Source organism: Chionomys nivalis, chromosome X (genome assembly GCF_950005125.1).
Source record: "Chionomys nivalis chromosome X, mChiNiv1.1, whole genome shotgun sequence".
Lineage (NCBI taxonomy): Eukaryota > Metazoa > Chordata > Mammalia > Rodentia > Cricetidae > Chionomys > Chionomys nivalis.
Genome location: NC_080112.1, coordinates 123840421 through 123860741, shown reverse-complemented (window position 1 = coordinate 123860741; position 20321 = coordinate 123840421). Strand labels below are relative to the sequence as shown.

At 44.4% G+C, this 20321-nt stretch overlaps 1 protein-coding gene across 1 annotated transcript in view; it reads left to right on the top strand.

The window, feature by feature from the left end:
* Window positions 1–5330: 5330 nt before the first annotated feature.
* Gpc3 (glypican 3) overlaps window positions 5331–20321 on the top strand; it is a 31813-nt gene continuing 16822 nt past the window's right edge. The window contains exon 1 of the mRNA XM_057760784.1: window positions 5331–5657. Coding sequence (XP_057616767.1) covers window positions 5486–5657 — 172 coding nt within the window. The 5' untranslated portion in view covers window positions 5331–5485. The remainder of the gene's footprint in view (window positions 5658–20321) is intronic.

Sequence of the window (20321 nt, the reverse complement as noted above, 5' to 3'; positions counted from 1 at the left end):
ATTACATGTTTGAACCATCGTAAAGTTTGGTCCACAGTAATTTGAAGCAAAATAAAGCATGTAGGAATTGCCATGCAGTATATAAAGCTATGCCTTGGGCAGGACTAGTATTTGAACTTAAAGCTACCATGCTTTCAATTGCTAAACTGAAAACCACTCAAATATTCACACACACACACACACACTTTTATGTAGAAGCAACAAAATACTAGATAGAAGTTCATATAATATATCTGTCTAATTAAAAGTCAATAAACTAAAGACATGAAGAGATATGTTAGGAATCAAGATCAATATTCCTTTATGCAAACAAAGACAGAAGAGAATCATTTTAGTTGTAGTAATCAACGTGATGCCACAAATCAAAATTTCAGCAGTTTTATTTTCAAGACTTAGACGCTAAATTCGAAGAATCAGTATATTTTATGAATTTAGTGAGGACAGAGCACAGTCCCCAGACTGAGGCGAGGCTCTCCATCCCCAGCTCACAATGTAAGGATCTCAGTCACATGTATTAATTTTCCGTACACATGGAGCCCAATTCTGCCTGAGATTATTATGCAATTTTCAGAATGACTTTAAGTCTTTCAACTTACAAAGTTACCATTTACATTGCACTGGCCTGCTGGCTGGGATGGATGAATGAACACTCTTTCCCAAAGGACTATAATTCATCCCCTGATCATAGCTTATACATTAGGGAGAATTGGGATCAGTGTGCCTGGCGCCTCCCCTTCCCTCTGCCCCACAAAGGACTCATACACTGCAGGAGAAGAGGAGACAAAGTGGCTGTGTGCCATCGAGCTCAGAGGTGTGGCTCAGGAGGTGTTGACTGTGTGCAGCAAGCAGCCTAACATATAAGCAACTGTCTACATGATGTGATTTCAGGTGCACCAAAAAAGGCCTCATTGCCCCTCAGTTTACACACTCCCTTCCCACTGGCGGATGCCTGGAATTCCAGAGTTTTTAGAGCTCTGTTCCTTTGGTTTAAAGCTTTGATCCCTGTTGAAACACTTGTACCCCTGGGTGGGCAGCCCCATTATATCCTATCACCCAGATACACTGAGATCCGACGAGCTTTAAAGTTTTCTTCTCTGACAGCAAGTTTGAGAGGGAGGTTAAGAGCAGATGACAGACACTGTGTACCTGAGAGGGACGGGGGACCATCACCTGGGGGGGGAGGGGGCAGAGGAACTGGGCCCAAGACAAATAATGTGTGCGTGTGGCCATATGCATGGTTGTGCATGGGCTCCTCCCATGGCGGCAGCTGCTGAACACCCTTTCTTAACCCTCTCCCAGAAAACTTGATTTATGCTGCTTTTGGAGCCATGGAACCAGACTCTCCTCCCTGCTACAGCAAGATAATAGCTGCTGGCTACAGCTGGGAATTCTCGAATTCTTTCAAACTGGAGTCCAGGAGCAAAAGGTGAAGGAGAGTTCTTCTGGGCCTGCTGTGCTAGATAGCCTTCCCCCAGGGTCCATGAGGGGGGCAAAGGGGGTTCAGCCATGCTATCTAAACACTTTCAACTGGGCCTGAGAGCACAGAGCTGTTATTGTCCAAAGGGAACACTGTTTCAACCGGCATGTCCTTTTGTATCTCCACCCTGATTATCTCCCTGCTTCTCTCAGAAAAGAGTTCCGAGGAATCCCCCCTGACAAAGACTGACAAGGAGAAGGGAGCTTGTCTTGCATGAGGTAAGACAGTTGCCAGTGTAAAAGAGAAAATAGGGTTTTTGTCACCCCCACCACCACGTGCACGAGTTTTCTGTTTCTCGTTTTTGAGACAAGGTCTCCCTGTGTTTCCCTGGCTGGGCCTGAACACCTGGGCTCAATCCGTACTTCCACCTCAGCCTGTGGAGTGGCTGCGACGATAAACACACACACGCTGCCTTTCCTTGCTTTGGAAACTCGACCTTAATAATCACCTATCTCTGTAGCATGTAACACAATAAATAAAATAATGTAAGAGAGTCTACACATTTGTACACGAATGTCCTTCTTTATTTTTTTTTCTTTCTTGTTTTTCAAAGCAAGCCCTTGTGCAAGCTAGGCCAGGGCCTTACCACCATGCACATCCCCCAGCCCCTGGCTAAAGATTATCCGGAGTAAACTTTTTCAACCCTGACTAAGCAGTGGGGACGGCTGCCTGTGACATTTCTGGAAGTGTTTCTGACAAAGAAGCCTATCCCACAACGTCCATTTTTCAGTGCCTGAAATTCCACTGTGAGAGGCATCACTCAGGGGACTGGAAGGTTAGAAGCCTTTGAGAGGCACTTAGAAAATGGACGCTCTCCTTCGTCCAGACAAGGTTTTTTTTTTTTTTTGTATTTTTTTTTTCTTAAATCTCTCCTCTTAGCTTGGTTAAAAGCTCTGAAGTAGGTGCTTGGAGTGGGAGCAGAAACTTCCAGGCTAAAGAAATAGTTCTTCAGCCTCAGGGGCAGTCTGTCCCCTGCCTTAGCCCTCAAATCCTAGTCACCCACATGTAAATGTACTTAGTTTGCTGTTTTCATATTTCCAATACTATTTAATGTTTTCTTCAAACTCGTTCATATTTTACTGAACTGGCCACCTAGCTTTGTCTCAACAAAATTCATGAGATGGACGCACTGATTGTATGGTATCATTCGTCACCCACTGAAATAAAGCATTTGACAACAAACCCAAGTTCATGCGTCCACTGCCTTGACTCCGGGGATCCGTACTTCCCTCGGGAAGCAGTGCTTTAGTTCCGACAAAGCGCGCTATGTATAAAAAGCACATATTAAAACGGAGGCATGGTTACTTTTTTTCCAGGTACTCAGTACCCAGTAGTTGAAAACAACTGTTGCCTTTGTAGTTGGTTGCATGAGCTCTGGAAGATCATGAATTTATGGGAGGTCATGTCTTCCTCTGCGAGGTCATGAAATTCAATCAATGCTTGCCTTCCAATCTGCCCTTTGGTCACAGGGCTCCACAGGTGGAACATATCAAACTCACCAGCCAAATTAGGACTCTTAATTGGTGTTTCTTTTAAAGTGGATATGTCATTTGTCAAATGTTCAATGCAGGCGCAGGCCTAGCCCCAGGCAAAATTATGAAGTAGGAGAAGAATGCCAGATACATAGGCACCACTCAATGTTTGTTGAAAAAGGGGGGTGGGGGTGGTGAATAAGCCCTCCATCCTTGACTCATTTCTCCCCAACCCCCACGGGTACTAGATCAGCCTACACTTTTAATTCTATCTCCTAAATATCTCTAGGACATTTTCCCCTTCCAAAACTTCTCTGTCACAGGCCTTCATCATTTCTTGCTGGTATTGGTTTCACGGCCTCTTAACTGGTCTCCTTGCTTCCAGGCTTTCCCCCCTTTCAAATCATACTCTGAAACAGTGCTGCGGAGATCTCTTAATAAGACAAATACGATCGTGTCACCCCTCTGCTTACAATTTCCTTAAGTGGTTCCCCAGACTCCTGTGCAGCCCTCCCCGACTGCACAAGCTGGCCCTTGCTCGCCTCTCTCTCCTGCCTTAGCTCTTTTAACTCCTCAGCCTGAAATCATTACTCGCACCTCCCACTCTCCAAATGGGCCATGCCAGGGCCTCTCCTCTTTGTTCACCCTGCTTCCTTGCCTGGGCACCCTTCCCCCAATCTTTTCTCACCTCAGCTCCTACTGGGCTTTCAAGTCCGAGTTTAGGCCATCAGCTCTTCTGGGACACTTTCTCTGATCCATCCGCTCAGCCCTTAGAACTCTGTCTTCCCACTTAACACATAATGTGTTAACATTTTGCTTCCTTGGCGCCCCATAAGGTTTGTAACTCTTTGAGGTCAGGTACTACAGGATAATTTTGTGTCTCCGTTTTCTGTTTGTGTCCCATGGAGTCTGGTGCATAGTAGGAATTCAGATATTTGATACTGAATGAACAAATGAAGACCTGAGTGGATGAATTACTCAGTGACCTTCGTATTGCTTTGTCTTCTCGGTCAACATATTCAAGACACAGACTCTCCCCCCCATGCCTATTTATCGTTCTGTTTCTCCAAGCATACTTCTGACTAGTAAAAAAGAAATATAATCAGACAACGAGCTAGCTTGCATTGAGATATTAAAGTCTTTTCATGATGGAAATACCGAGTTCCCGCTACGTACAAGACACTGAGCTAAGGTTGTTCTTTGTGTGTGCACACGACTGGAGTCTCAAAGAGAATCAATCTAATGGAATGGTCCCTTCTTCGTTGCACACAGGTAGTGATTAGATGTGTTTCCTTCTCCAAGAGGTGTTTGATTCTCAAAGAAATGTATTTCTAATGGTGAAAATTAAGTAAGAGAATTGGGGATTGGCATCCAGGAAACCTTCCAAATAGGGTTCTACTCCAGGTATGAAACGGACTGTGGCTTAATGAATTTAATCTTTAAAATGATTTCCTAATGAGTTACTCTCATCAGCTGTACTTTGTTTTATGAGGGTTGCCCATGGACTATCCTGCAGACATTATGATTTACCTGGGGATTACGATCAAGTGGCTTAAAAATATATATATATATATTTTACTTTGTGTGGGTCTACTGAATCAGACCCAGCAAGCTACAAGGGCTTCCGTACCTTTTAGGTACAAAGATGAGCCAGGCTGTGAAATCCAGAGGTCCCCAGCTGCCTATTTGTGGGTTGGCTTTGAAAGCTTGGCCAGAGCTGCTTGGGAAAAGGGTTCCCAGGAAGCCTTCTGAGAACAGAAAGCAGAACAAGGACATGGATTTTGTGCTTAGGAAGCTTTGTGTGGGCTCTGGTTACCAGAAGGAGTAGGATCTGGGTGGGAGAAGGCCTAGCGTCGAAGCGGGTGTGTGTATGTGTACCTAAACCGCGGACCTCCACCCACTCCAAGGAAGGATGGAGAGCTTGCAAAAAGCCGAAAAGGAAAAGCCCTCCCGGCTGTAGGCCGATGGGAGGCGGGAAGGAGGAGTGAGACTGGGGAACTTCTCCCAGAGCCAGTCAAAGGGGATGGCTGCTGAGAAGCCAATCAGCGTGCCCGAGCCTGCAGCCCCTCTGCAGTAGTTATGCCAGAGCGCCCAGTGTAGAGCGGCGGCGAGCGAGTGGCAGGGCAGGGCTGCCGGGAGCCACCGCACACGCTCCACACTCTCCTTCCGCGCCTCTCCCGCCAGATTTGCCCGCTGTGGTAAACCCAGTTTCCCAGCTCCGCTTCCCGCCACGCCCCGCATCCCGCAGGCCAGCAGCCACACGACCCCCGCCGCCGTCCCCCAGGCGGCGCGGCTCGCCTCGCCCCGCCCCGTCCCTCTTCGCCACGCCCACAAGGCTCCGCCCCAGCCGCCCTGCGCCGCCAAGCGGTTCCCGCCCTCGCCCAGCGCCCAGGTAGCTGCGAGGAAACTTTTGCAGCGGCTGGGTAGCGGCTTGTTTCTTGCTCTGCAGGACCACTGCCAGACTTGCTGAGTCCCGGCACCGCTCCATCTCTTATTGCCACTCTCTCGTGCTCTCCTCGCTCCCCTGAGAAGCAGGATGGCCGGGACCGTGCGCACCGCGTGCTTGCTGGTGGCGATGCTGATCGGCTTGGACTGCCTGGGACAGGCGCAGCCCCCGCCGCCTCCAGACGCCACCTGTCACCAGGTCCGCTCTTTCTTCCAGAGACTGCAGCCCGGACTCAAATGGGTCCCTGAAACCCCTGTGCCAGGTGAGTAAGGGGTCCCTTGAGCGTCCCCCCGCGCACAGTGGGAAGCCAAGGCGTGCGCGGTGGCTCTTCCCAGAGCGCGCTACGCTACGCTAGCTGAGAGGCGCCGCGGCCGTGCTCTCTGCTGCTGCTGGGTACCTGGGAACGGTCGCTGTGCCTGGGGCCTGGCCCCGTCTACTGAGGGAGGGAAGCAGAGTGCGTGTGGACTCTGTCCACATGCCCCGGGCTCACGCTGCTGTCAGGGAGTGTGCAAGCCAGAGCAAGGGACGGTGGAGATGCCTTTCTAGCGCCCATTTTTGGGGAGGGCGGGAAGGTGGGAGCTGGCTTCCCTACGGTTCTAGCAAACCGGCTTCACAACGTGGTGACGGTGATTTGGGAATTTATCACCCTAACTTACACGTTCTGCCTTAGCTGGACCCACAGCTCTGGCCATACTTTCTCCACCGTGTGTTCCCCATGCCTTCCTTTCCCTAGTCTGGGTTCCCGAGGCTGGCCGGGCCCAAGTGCAGGCAAAGTTAAGCACAAATCTTTGAATCCACAGAGGCTGTAAAGACCCACTGAAGGAAACTTTTGAGTAAGAGGGACCCCCCAAATGTGGAAGACTGAGCCTTTTCCTTCGATCAGCTTCCCTTATCTAGGTTGGCAAAATCTCTTTAAAAATCGGCGGTGCTGGCCTGCGGAACGCGAGTCCAAAGACGATTTAACTCCTCCCCTCCCAAATTCATTTGCCTTGACAGGCTGGACCCTGAAGAGGAGAAGATTTTAGGCAGAGGAAAGTTTCTGGGCGCCTGCCTTTTGTTCTGCACAATCAGATGATTCTGTAAGGGCATATTTTAACCTTAGCTGAGGGCTGCCGCTGTCAACAGATGAATATTAATGGCCTTGTGTGATTGACTGTCCTGAGGTTGGGGTCTTAATGCCGGCCTTAGAATCCAATCAGGACAAGTTGCTACACTAACGATATGGGCAGGAAAAATAGGTTTCAAAAAGATTAATTTTTCAGAGGTGCGCTCAGAAGAAACCGGCCAACCATACTCGAACACCGTGAGACGTTTGTGGCCTCCAGGGTCTCTTTCCAAGGACTCGTGCGTCCAGCCAAACGCGCGTCCCGCTCTTGGGAGAGATTGGGAGCAAGCCTAGCCACAACTTGGCTGGTGGCTCACAACAAGTCAGGGAGGCGGGCCGGATCGTTGGACCAAGTTGTGAATGCGGATGCGCGCCTTGTGGGCGCTGCCAGGGAGCGTTCACTGGCAGGAGGTTACCTAGGCAGCCAGCGCGCCCTCAGCCTTTTCTTTAGGTTGATGAAAAGAGCCTAGCGAGCCTGCTGTTTAGTTGCAAAGGTAATTGGTCACCCTTTTTGGTGACTGAAGTGCACTTGCGCATATGTTAAACACTGCCTTGCAGGATATCGCTCTAAGGGAGGGTAGAACTACCTCTTCCACTGTTAAGTCTTAATAACGTACCACGTGGGCGTGTGCAAGAGCTGTAAGGGGCAACCTATGAATCAGTTTTACAGAGCTGAAACAACAGGCGGATCTCTCTCCCCTGGAAGTGCCATGGTAATTAGATTGCTGAGACTAGAGAACACGCTTTTGTTGATAATGTAAAAATTGGTCCTTACATACTGAGCCCCCACAAGATGAACTAGTCCAGGTTGGGCAGCATTTGGCTGATGCGAAGTGGGGAAGTAAAAAATGGTGCTTAAAGAAGGCGGCGGGGGGGGGGCAGAGAAAAGTCCATCCAGATACTCATTAGCAATCCCCTTAAGCACATGCACACGCGCACGTGTGTGTGCGCACGCGCGCGTGTACACACACACACACACAGAGGGCGAGAGAGAGGCTTGCGCGCACATACAGAGGCGCGCGTGCCTGCCTTTCTCCCTCCTTCCCCCCAGCTCTCTGGCTGCCTGCCTCTTTGCTACATCTGTATAAAAGTATTGGGAGGGCCCACACACTGTGTCTATGAGAGTTGGCCAGGGCTTGCTTCCTGCCTTTCGTGCTTCCAGCCTAAGGATGATCATACTTATAGAGACTTATTTGTAATAGAGATTTTTTTCCTCTATTATTTCCCAAACTCTAGGAGAAAGCACTTTTTCAGTTTTTTTTTTCCCACGTAAAACCAACGCAACTCACTTCAGTCATTGGACAAAATTAGATGGTGGCCAGAACCTTCTACACAGCAGGTGTAAAAACAAGCCCAAATTTCAAATATGGCGATATCCATGCAACTACCTTGTACCCGTGTTTTTTTTTTTTTTTTTTAAACTATGGCAGTACAACGTTCAGATTCTCAGACCTGGTACAAAACCATTTGTTCTGAATTACAGTTGGGCAAATATGGATGATATAGATGGAGAAACTATGGCGTAAATTCTAATGTTCATATGTGGAAAGAGCTCATCAGTATTTCAGAGAAGAGATGATAATGGCAGACTGAATACAATGGCAAGTGCGTAATTTCAGAGCAAATAAATGTGTAATTTGCTGCTGTCGTTCACTGGTTAGAAATTGAAAGAGAGCTGCAAATTATTTGATAGTTATGAACCATCACGGTGACCACTCAACTCACTCCCCCCCATTTATAGTTTAAGCCATGTTCAGTTTATCTGCTGCACTGTCTTAACTGCATTAAAGCTTTCTTTGTCCCAGATAAAATGAGATTCCGTCCCAGTAAAGAGAAATCCTCAAGAATGTCCTGCTTCACGGAAGGGGCACATTTGGGATTGACTGCTAACTTTGGCCATTAGTAGATTGGGTTAGAGTGGATAAGGTACATTTCTTATGCTAATATGGATGAGACTAAATGGCATTTGAAATCACCCAGCCTCAAAAATAAATCACTGGTGCTGAAGAACCACCCCAGACTTCTACAAAGCTGGTCTAAACCCTTCCAATCTCATGTTCCCATTGCTTTTAGAGTGTTCAAAGGCACTGGATAGCCGTTCTAAATAGCATGTTCCTCAAATCCATGAATCTCTTCAGACCCCACTTTTTTTTTTCAAGGATTTGTAACTTGGAAAGCACTGCAGATGGAAACCAGGCCCACAGAGTTAGCGCTTGGCAGGGAAATCCATATAACTGCCTTTCAGTGCAGCTCTTTTGCCCTTATTTAATTTAGAAAAATTCAGAAAAGAAGCCAATGAGCTCATAAGTCTAGATGTTTATTTTGTTTTGCTTAACCTACCCACAGGCGCAATCAAGAATGGATACAATTTTAGGCAGGGGAAGGGAGCTGGTAATCAGACAATGATGTTTCCAATTGTCTCAAGGGAATGTTACAGAAGTCTGAAAAAAAATCCTCTAAACAAAAATCAAGTGTAATTCACTTTATGAATGCCATATACCACTTTTGTGGGGGGTGGGAGTTGCAGGGGGCAGATGGGAATGAGAAAATCAAACAAACCATGGTAGTGTTGTAACTCCCCCAAGATGGAGCGATTTTGCCTTGGAGAAGGCCTTGGAAAGTGCTAGAACTGATCCAGAAGGCCAACTGCACCTATGGGTAAAAGGCAGCCGCTGAAAGCCAAGATCGACTTGGAGTTTCTTGAAACTGATGAAACAGAAAAATACAAAGTAAAATTATTGAAACGGAGTTTGTTTATAAATGTGTGTGTGCACACATGTGTGTTTACTATGAAAACTAGCAACCATATTTGTGTTGCCAGCTGTGGTTCCCCAATTATTTTGAAACAATTAGCAGTCCTAATGTTTGGGCACAAGAATGAGAATTGAGGCGGGGGAGGGTTTTCTCTCCACTGAGATTACACTATACGTGTGGGTGAGCAGATGATTTGTCAAAACTTTTCCAAAGTTGTACTGCTGTGGGCTTACTTAGCGGAGTTTAGAGAATTCTTTCAGATGAGCTCTGAATATATATTTTACACAAACTGACTGAGAAGTGCTTTGAAAAAGCCATGGATCTGATGGAGATGGCTGCTGATTGGTGGGGCACCTTAGCAGGCTGAGTGTTAGGTGCTGGGAGTGCAGTGAGGAGTAAGATGCAAGCCCTTTTGTCAAAGGGTTTGCAGGGTAGTGGGGGAGCACGCAAGTAAACAGGCTTCCCAGGAAACTTGTAGGATTAAATAGGGTGAAAGGGGCTAGAAAATACCTCCAGGAAATTGGCTGAAATGATCACAATAGGCAGCCTGGGCAAGGGAAAAGAACTGAAGAGATGAAGTGGGAGATAGGGAGAAGTCTCTTAATAGAGCCTCCATCTTAAAAAGAGACAGAAGACAGTTTTTGATGGATGCTAGATCACACAGATGGTGTCAGTTTTGCAATGTGTTTTTTTCCTTATGAGCTGGTAGATTGTATCCAATATTTTGATGCAATATTTTTGAGCATTCTGTTGCTTCCATCTTTAGAGTTGCAATGTTTGCTGTTCACTGTAGCCTCGGAAAAGGCTGCTTATTACCAACCTGGGAGAAAAGAGTCCTGGATTTGTCTCCTATGAGACGAGACAGAAAATATGTTTTCTCTTTAAATGGCAGCTATCAATGACCATGCCAACTTTAGTGTTTGATGCATATACAAAAGCATGGGTCTTAAGAGGGATCTTATTACTCATTTCTAAGAAAATTGAAGATAATCACTTATAACTTGTGCACATGATACATCATTTGGAAAGAATTTCACTGGGGATCATGTTGCTCAACTAAAAAGTTCTGGCGTGCTGAATTTGTACATTTTTGTGAATGCTTCCTTTTACTCTGATCTCTAGTTTTTTTTCTGCATATGGTTATTTGTATGTTTTAGATTATAAGCTTCTTAAAGGGAAAGCTCTTGATTTGAGCAGTGTTGAGCACAATGCTAAGCACCATACAGAATTTGGTTGATAATTAACAAAAAATAGAATCTCTAGATCATTAAATATTTTATATGAGCTCCCACATACTTTCTCAGGCTTATTTTAAAAGCTTAAACCCAGTGTTGTAGTACATTATTAGGGCGTGTAGATAAACTTCTTAGTCTTTATGTATTTTGGCTGTAGACCGATCCAGGCTTATTTCAGCTATCTGCTAACTGTTAATAACTGGTAGGGCTTATTAATGTTGAATCCCCAAAGAACAAATTGAAGTCAGCAGCATTGTTATGCCTGGATTAGTATAGTTAAAGATCAACAATTATTATAGCACATAAATCGTAGGACCTCTCTTAAATCAAGTTCTCTTTGATTTAATGTCAACTAGACCTTCTTGTTAATGTTGGTATTACCATATTTGGAAGTTCAGCTAGGAGACATGCACAGACCTGTCGAAACACCTCATGGGTTTCTGTAACCTGGGATCAGAATTTGTGTGCAGGCGCAACTCAAGAGACTGTTCCAAGAGCCAACATTTGTTGAGCCCTAGCCGAACTTGTAAATGGGTTTGATGTTTCTGGTAATCTAGGGTCTAATGGGAAGTATGGGCAGAAAAATTCTCTAGTCATTTGCCCATATTTAGCAGTGTGTCTGGTTTGAAACGGGATCTCTCTAGCACTCCATTAAGAAATGAGCATCAGAAAATAGAATCCAAGTCATGGTTCCCCAGACTAGCTTTAGACAGCATTAAGTAACAGGAATTTACCTCCTGAACTATAATGGCAGAGAGAACATGGTTCAGAAAGCAGGGTGAGCCGGGCGGTGGTGGCGCACGCCTTTAATCCCAGCACTCGGGAGGCAGAGGCAGGCGGATCTCTGTGAGTTCGAGACCAGCCTGGTCTACAAGAGCTAGTTCCAGGACAGGCTCCAAAGCCACAGAGAAACCCTGTCTCGAAAAACCAAAAAAAAAAAAAAAAAAAGAAAGAAAGAAAAGAAAGAAAGCAGGGTGATGATGGGCATATGAGCAGAGAAAGTGCATTTTGAAATTCTGTGTGTGAGTGGCAAGGCACCCACTGGAATACCATGGGCCCACAGGAAGATCCTTTTGAACATACCAAGTAAAGAAGCTTTACTTCTTTGCTGCAAATTAAGCCAACTGAACATCACATATCCAACTGATAATTATCAGAAATTCTTGTCATTTTTAAAACTAACAACAACAAAAATAAATCCAAAGTGATTATCAAGAAAGACATTTTTTCACTTTGGCTTCTATTTGTTTGGAGATGTACAAAGCTGAATTCGAGAATTTGTATTTTTCCTCATGAATAACAAGGGAGTTAATGCATTGCTAGTGTTCCGAACAGTTAATTACTTCTAGAAGCTGAAATTATATTTATATGCCAGATTAGCAAATCTTCTAAGCTCTTTGAAGTGTACTTAATAGGCTTATATTGATAAATAATTGATAGAAAGGGAGATAAAATATAAGTGAAAGTGGCGATAAGAAGGGACAGGGAAGTCAAACCCATTACAAAAGAAACTTCTACCTATTGAATCCATTCACACACTGCCAGATAAAAGTTGTTCATTTCTCTAAAAAGGTTATAGTGTTTAAAATACTATCTTTCAGATTTTCTCCAATGAAATATGTGTCTGTTATAAATTGAGAAGATGGACAGTTTGAGGGTCAAATTTTCCATGACCCGTTAGAATCTTCCTTTTGAAAATAACTAGAAATCCTGGTACAGTTTCACAGGTATTCCTATCACGAACCCATAATCTCCTTTACTTAGGAATTATATGATATTCATCTTGGTATCTGCACTTATTGTAAACAGTAGGGACTATTACATACTTATTGGCCCAATGAATGCAGTTAGAATGTATTAGAAAAAAATAACATTTCAATAAAGTCAATGTTTAAGTATTGATTTAATTTTACCGAGTTTTCTAAAAAGGAACCACCTTTTCAGGTAAAAAAAAAATCCATCTGTTGCCTAGGTAAGTAAAAAGGATGTTGGTTTAATTCAGTTGCTTGCACTTTAATTCCCTGGAAGAAGCAGACTAGCCAGCTCTTACAAAAGGTAAGTATTTCTTTCTTGTTTCCAAGGCAATTCTATGTAATTTAAAGATACAGTTGTAGCCGGGCGGTGGTGGCGCACGCCTTTAATCCCAGCACTTGGGAGGCAGAGGCAGGCGGATCTCTGTGAGTTCGAGACCAGCCTGGTCTACATAGCTAGTTCCAGGACAGGCTCCAAAGCCACAGAGAAACCCTGACTCGAAAAACCAAAAAAAAAAAAAAAAAAATTAAAAAAAAAAGATACAGTTGTACACGTATATAAATTCATGTCTTTCTCTTTACTATCTAGATGTGTTGAATTTTGGTTTGTGAAACTATCACCACAAGCTGTCAGTTAAAGAAGTGCACGCTGGTGGGCAGTACTCTAGTTCCTGCTCCACCCATTGCCTTTTTCCCAGCATACCCAATAAGCTGTCATAAGACAAACTGATCGCAATGAAGTTTGTCCCCAGTGGTTAACCACTTCTTGCCGATGGCATGAAGATTGATGAAGTTGTGTCTAAAAGGACATTTTCCAAAATGAATTTTTTTTTCAGGATGAGAATTTTTATCGGGTAGAATAAAATAATTTGCATAGTCCCTTCCTTAATTCCAGTTCTGTCCCCTGTCTCTCCAAGCACTGCATGTTTGCTATTGATGCAGTGCATCGTGACATCCCGAGACTCTCCGTTGCTCTTTATCAACCTCTGCTTTGCATAATTGAAGCTGAGGGGCAAAATGGTGAAGAGAGGAAGAGTTGCAATGACAGACATAGTGAGGAGATTAAAAGCTCACATTCTGGTACATATCAGAATATTAACTAGCATATGACAGGCAGAAAGAACTGGAAAACATTTGAACGTAGAATTGCATGTATTTGGGGATAATACAGAGAGAGGCCACAAGTGCATAGATAGCCTAGAGTATTGTACTTCTTATTTTACATCCATGATTTTGAAGTGTTTAGCTAATTCATGATCTCATCGATATCTAATGTTCACTGAATGCATGGGCCATGTTTCAATCAAGATATCCTCTAGACTGGTGAGTAGAGTGCCTTGTACAGAATTATTATTGTGATTAATTGCATAGTTAACCAACAGGAATGAATATAAGAATACACATTTGAAGACAGAGTCCTGACTTGACTACTGTCCAGTGAAAGCGTAGTATGGCATGTAGCGATAGATTCCCTGAGTGCATGGTTGTCTAAACTGCTTTGCAGCAGAGAATGAAGAAAGCATGGTGGTGTTGCAACACACACCTATTCTCTCTGACCCTGGGAATCTTGTTGGCCCAAGGAGATTGAAGAGGATGTGACACAGAGATTTTCTAGCTGTGGTGTTATCTAAATGTGGTATTTGAATCATACATACACATATATATGTTCTTAGATTATACATATATACATTGCTATTTTGACAGCCATAGTTAATTGCACGTATTGTTTCAGGAGAAGTTAGTTGTTACTCATAGGAGTGGGTAACCTTTCACAGTCATAGCTTACATTTAGGTTTTGAAAGCTGTGCTCTACTCTAGCTCACGTCTGCACAACACAAGTACTCCTGAAGCGCCTGCAAGTTCTCAGTTCCGGGGATTGGCCTGGTTCCAGCATGCATGTATGTGCACGTGTTCCATTTGTATTTTGCATACACACAGATGATATAGCTCCAACTCAAGCAGGGTGTGTCCAACGTGGAGCTTGGGGGTCACACGCCCCTGTGCCCTACTTTGGCTATGAATGCAGCTCAACACAAAATTATCAAATGACTCAAAACATTACGAGATTTTTTTTTTCGATAACTTGATCATGAGTCTTAAGCATGAACTTTGTAGATGATGACATCTTGTCAGAATGTCAAAAGGTTGGACATGTCTGATGGAAGATAAGCCTAAGCCTCAGTGGGAAGAACTAAGAAAGATTAGCTTTCCACAGATCAAATCAAATGATTTCTACTTGGATTGGCCCAAAATTGTTGCCGTACCCGTTCCCACTGATACCACAAACCGACTGCTTGTTTATCCAGTTTCATCATTTTTCCAAGTGTAGAGATGTGATCCTCATTAAGTAGGTGCCGTGAATGCATACTATGAAGTGGGTCCGTTCTGGAGGATCACTTCTAGCATTGGTAGTATTGGATGGGAGTGTGCCCCCAAAGGCGTTTTCCCTGCTGAATTTCTGAGACTGTTTGCACTGGGGAAGATGCCTATCTGCTTTCGAAAACAGACGGGACCTCACAGAAAAGAGACTTCTATGCTAGCTCTATATTAATATTTAATTGTGATTCATTCAGGCATTGTTTCAACCCACAGTTATTGAGCACAGATTTTGTGCCAGGATGTAGGAGTTGATGAATAAGATAAAATTATTGCTAACAAGGAGTTCCCTACTTATTGAGAGTCAGGCAGGGAGAACTTTGATTATCAAGACAGCCCAATGAAGGCTACTCTAATAAAGTATGGCTCTGGGAGATGGGGAGGCATGTTTAGTTGCCTTAAGAGTACTGTTGTCAATCAGGCGGTGGTGGCGCACGCCTTTAATCCCAGCACTGGGAGGCAGAAGCAGGCAGATCTCTGTGAGTTTGAGGCCAGCCTGGTCTATAGAGTGAGTTCCAGGATAGCCAGGGCAGAGAGAGACCCTGTCACAACAAACAAACAGACAAACAACAAAAGAAAGAGTGCTGTTGTCAGGGACTAGAAAGATGGTTCAGTGGTTAGACACACTGGCTGCTATTGGCAGGGGACATGGGTTTGCTTCCCAACACCCACATGGCAGCTCATAACCATCTGTAACCCCAGTTTCTGCTGATTTGACACCCTCTTATGGCCTCCAAAGGCACAGGGCATGCATTTGATACTTATTCATATATGCAGGTGAACATACACAAAACAAATCTTAAAAAATAGTGTTGTGTGAAGCATGTGAAAAGTAGAGAGTTATGACAAAGTGAAGGGCTGGAGAGAGAGCTTGGTGGGCAAAATGCTTGCCTTGTGAGTATGAGGACCTGAGTTCGAATCCTTAGGACCCCTGTAAAGCCAGCATGATAGTATGCAATGCAATACCAGTGCTCCTATGGCAAGATGGGAGGTGGAGACAGGAGATTCCCTGGTAGCTAGCTTGAGGGCCAGCTAGCCTGGAATATGCAGCTGCGAACAACAAAAACCGTGTCACAAACCAGCGTGGAGGAAAAAAAAGAGTAAGGCTGTCGTATGACTGCCACACACGGGCCCATTCACACTTTCCAGGTATGCCTGGTGGCCTGAGTTCAGTCCCTGAAAACCTATAAATAGATGGGACAGAACCCACTGCACAAAGCGTGTCCTCAGGTCAGGGGCCATGTCACAAGGACACACGTAATAACGAGGTGGGATAGGCTGCAGCTATTTTTCCCCAGTGGACTCGAAACTCCTGGGCTCACATTATTCTTGTGTCTCAGGCTCTCCGAGGAGCTGGGACTGCCGATGCGGCGCCATGCCTAGTTTAGAAAAGTATATTTTTAAAGATGGAATAAAGGAGTTTGTTGAACAGATTGAGTTTGCGGAGCACTTGTATCACGGAGGTAGAAAATGTCTGCTAGGCAGTTGAAGTTGTGAGTTGAATCACGAATAGAGAGAAATTGGGGCTGGGGAAACATGTTTAGGAATTATCAGTATAGAGATGTACTTAAAGTCCTGGGATTAGATGAGATCACCAGGAAAGTGTGGCGTTCGGATGAAGCACAGTTGGGACTCATCAGTATATAGACTCAAGGAGAAGTCATGGGTGTGGAGGATATTTTCCAGTCTTTTTCATGGGACATGTCTTAAAATGTATTTTGCCAACATCTGGTGATTAAAAAAAATATGCCAAATCTTTCAAGAACTTTCTTGATTAAGAGAAAGTATGATTCTATGTTATCATAGTCCAAGACTTTGCAGCTTGGACTGCAAAGTACCAAACACCCAATTCTGTACACACACACACACACACACACATACACGCACACTCATGCACACACACACGCACACACACACGCACACTCATGCACACTCATGCACACACATGTACACACACACATGCAGACACTCAGGCCAGCACAGGGCTGGGGAGAAGGAGGAGGGAGAGAGGGAGGGAACAAACTCTGGAAAATGCATTTGAGTCAAAGTGTTAGATTTCTATTTATTTTTCATGGCAATAACTATGAATGATATTTCATGTGGAGGTTGTTAGTTCCTTTTAGCAGTGGGTGGTCTTTGACAGCAATACCTTGCCATTTTGCATTTTTGAGCCTTGCTTTCATGCATTGCCCGTGCACACAGAGCAAGCACTTATAAAGGATCTGCAGTTGGTGCCTTGTTCCAGGAAGGTGACATTCTGCTCCTCCCCGACGGGGAGCTCTCCCACCCTGTAGAATGAAAGCTGTGACAGTAGTTTTGGGAGAGCGCAACTATATTTCATGCCGAAAAAAAAATGACAAGAATTTCTGATAATTATCAGTTGGATATGTGATGTTCAGTTGGCTTAATTTGCAGCAAAGAGACACGCGGTTCCAAGCGAAGGCTAGGAATACTTGTAAAACTGGGGTAATCTTCCTTCATGTCTTTAGAATGGCAATTCTTCTGTTTCTGAGTTAGGAGAAAGTTGTAAAGTAAATCGAGTGTCTTTAAATTCTCTATTGTTTAAGAGATTGCCTTCATCAGGGTTTCTACTTTTATTTTTTTAAATTTATTTATTATGTATATAGTGTTCTGGGCACCACATCTCGATGGGTGTGAGCCACCATGTGGTTGCTGGGAATTGAACTCAGGACCTCCGGAACAGCAGTCAGTTTTCTTAACCTCTGAGCCATCTCTGCAGCCCTCTACTTTTATTTTTAAAGATTTTTTTTTTTAATTTGTCCAAGTGTATGTCTCTGTGTTATTGTGTGCACCTGCCCTCACAGGCCACAAGAGGGCATCTAGATCCCCTGGAGCAGAAGTTACAGGCAGTCAAGAATCACCTGATAAGAGTGCTGGGAATTGAACTCTAGTTCCTGGCAAAAACACTTAGTTCTCTTGACTATGCTAAGCTATACGGCTTCTACTTTCTTTCAACACACACCCAAAACTCCTTTGTTTCTAGTAGATTTTATTTGTGATCATTTTTAGGTTGGTTGGATAGTTTCCCACATTAGAAGATCATACAAAATAACATCCACCCATTCTTACTACATGCCACTTGCCGTCTGTGTAATTTATCACAACATATGAAGCAAACTTGAGAGAGAGGTGGTGCACGCCCATTTTCTAGTTGGAAAAACTGAGACCCAGAAAGGTTAACTTTCCTGTTTGTGGAAATGGTGGAGCAGGATTTAACTGTAGATTTGTCTTGCTACTCTCCAATGGTATTTCCACTGTGCTCTCTGTAGTGTGAGAGGAAGTAATACAGTGTGCATCTAAAGTTTTGACCTGAATTGTCATATTCCTTTGCCTTCTGAGATATTATACACTTGGGGACCTTCTATTTTATTTTGTCTTTGCTTGTCTCATCTGTTCCTTTTTCTTTTCTTTTTTTTTAATTAATTAATTAATTAATTAATTAATTGATTTATTATGTATACAACATTCTGCCTCCATGTGTGCTTGCAGGCCAGAAGAGGGCAACAGATCTCATTACAGATGGTTGTGAGCCACCATGTGGTTGCTGGGAATTGAACTCAGGACCTCTGGAAGAGCAGGCAATGCTCTTAACCGCTGAGCCATCTCTCCAGCCCTTCTTTTCTTCTTCCTCTTCCTCTTCCTCTTCCTCTTCCTCTTCCTCTTCCTCTTCCTCTTCCTCTTCCTCTTCCTCTTCCTCTTCCTCTTCCTCTTCTTCTTCTTCTTCTTCTTCTTCTTCTTCTTCTTCTTCTTCTTATCTGAGCCCTGAGCTCTCCAGGTGGCCATTTTTTAAAGATTTATTTATTAATTATGTATACAGGGCTCTTCCTGCACATATCCCTGCAGGCTAGAAGAGGGCACCAGATCTCATTACGGATGGTTGTGAGCCATCATGTGGTTGCTGGGAATTGAACTCAGAACCTCTGGAAGAACAATCAGTGCTCTTAACCTCTGAGCCATCTCTCCAGCTTTTTCTTTTTCTCTTTCTTTCTTTCTTTCTTTCTTTCTTTCTTTCTTTCTTTCTTTCTTTCTTTCTTTCTTTCTGTCTGTCTGTCTGCCTTCCTTCCTTCCTCCTCCTCCTCCTCCTCCTCCTCCTCCTCCTCCTCCTCCTCCTCCTTCTTCTTCTTCCTCTCTCTCTCTCTCTTTTTTCTTTTTGGTTTTTCAAGACAGGGTTTCTCTGTGGAGCCCTGGAACTCACTCTGTAGACCAGGCTGGCCTCAGATTCACAGAGATCCACCTGCCTCTACCTCCCGAGTGCTGGGATTAAAGGCATGCACCACCACCGCCTGGCTTAGTCTGTTCTGTTTAACGTTTATTAGATGTAGGTGTTTGGTATTATGTGTCTGCCCTCCCCCTGTCTTAGCTTACTCACACGCATTTCCATAACTTTATTATTATATTTGAATGATTTCCATATCTCCTTTCAGTCTGACCTCTCCCTTGCTTTCCAGCTCAGAATCTCACATTTGCTTGCTGGATATCTCCACTAGAATGTCCTTAGTGCTTCACCTTCAACAGAAGCAGAGATTACTCACGCCATCATTTTCTTTGCCCGTCTTCACTAGCCGCTCTTCAAGCATCTACATTTCTGGGGGTGGCTTCCCTTCCTGGTACAGACACTTGAAACCTTGACATCTTTGATTTCTTATGCCTATATTAATTATCCAAGTCCTGCAAATCTGCAAAATGTCTCTTGCTCTCCTCCCTTTGCCATAAGTGCTTTCTATTCGGAGACAACAGGATTCTGAACCATTCCCGAAAGGATGCTGCGGTTGTCTCTTGGTTAAATCTTAAGGCTCACCTGCCTGTCTGCCCATCATCCCCACATAATGTAGTCCTACCTAGCCGTCAGAGTCTCAGTGCAGCATCATCTTTTTCATGAACCCCCCTCACCCCGATTCCTCACGATGAGATGGGATTGTTTCTTGTTTGAACCCTGCTTTCCTATCCAGGCCCACTGGGCCTGAATCTCCATTTCCAGCAAGGGCTCCCAGTGATTTGTGCATGTGTTCAAGTTTGAGAAAAGCTTCCAAGTGAAAGTCAGATGAGGGTAAGCACTGGGCTGTACTTGGTAGAACATCTTGACCATAAATTAACATCCTTGTCAGTTTCCACATCTGTGCTTTGCCCATTCATCCACTGAAGTGCCCTTAGGGACCGATATACAAGAAATGTATGAGAAGGAGGGAAACAAAGGGGAGGAGAAAGGAGAGAGGGAGGAGAATGACGGATTGGAGGAGAGGGAATGAAGGAAGGAGCCAGGGAGGGAGAAAGGCTGGGGGATAAATGAGAAGGGGATAATGAGCCAGAAAGGGAGAGAGAGAGAGAGAGCAAGTTTGTAGGATCACTCAAGATCTCTGTTAAGAACTTTGTGACTAGTTTGGGAACCGGCTGCTTTGTGCATAGGTAAAAGCTACACTCTAGGCCTCCGGCGTCAGTGCTGTAGCCAAGGTCCAATAGCTCCTCTCTTCAGTTTGCTGCTCCTCTAGGGGATGAATTGTTGAATGGCTTCCTGCTTTTTCTTTTGCTGGCATTCTGGGGCCTCGCTTCTCTGGTTGTTCCCAGAAGTCACTGTACACATTTAAAGGTCTCAGAGAGCCATGCAAGATCTGTTGCTAGTGTTTCCAACTTCTATTTCCAGAAGCAGATTTTGTGCTTTGTTTTCAAACTTCAAAGTTTATTTCTGA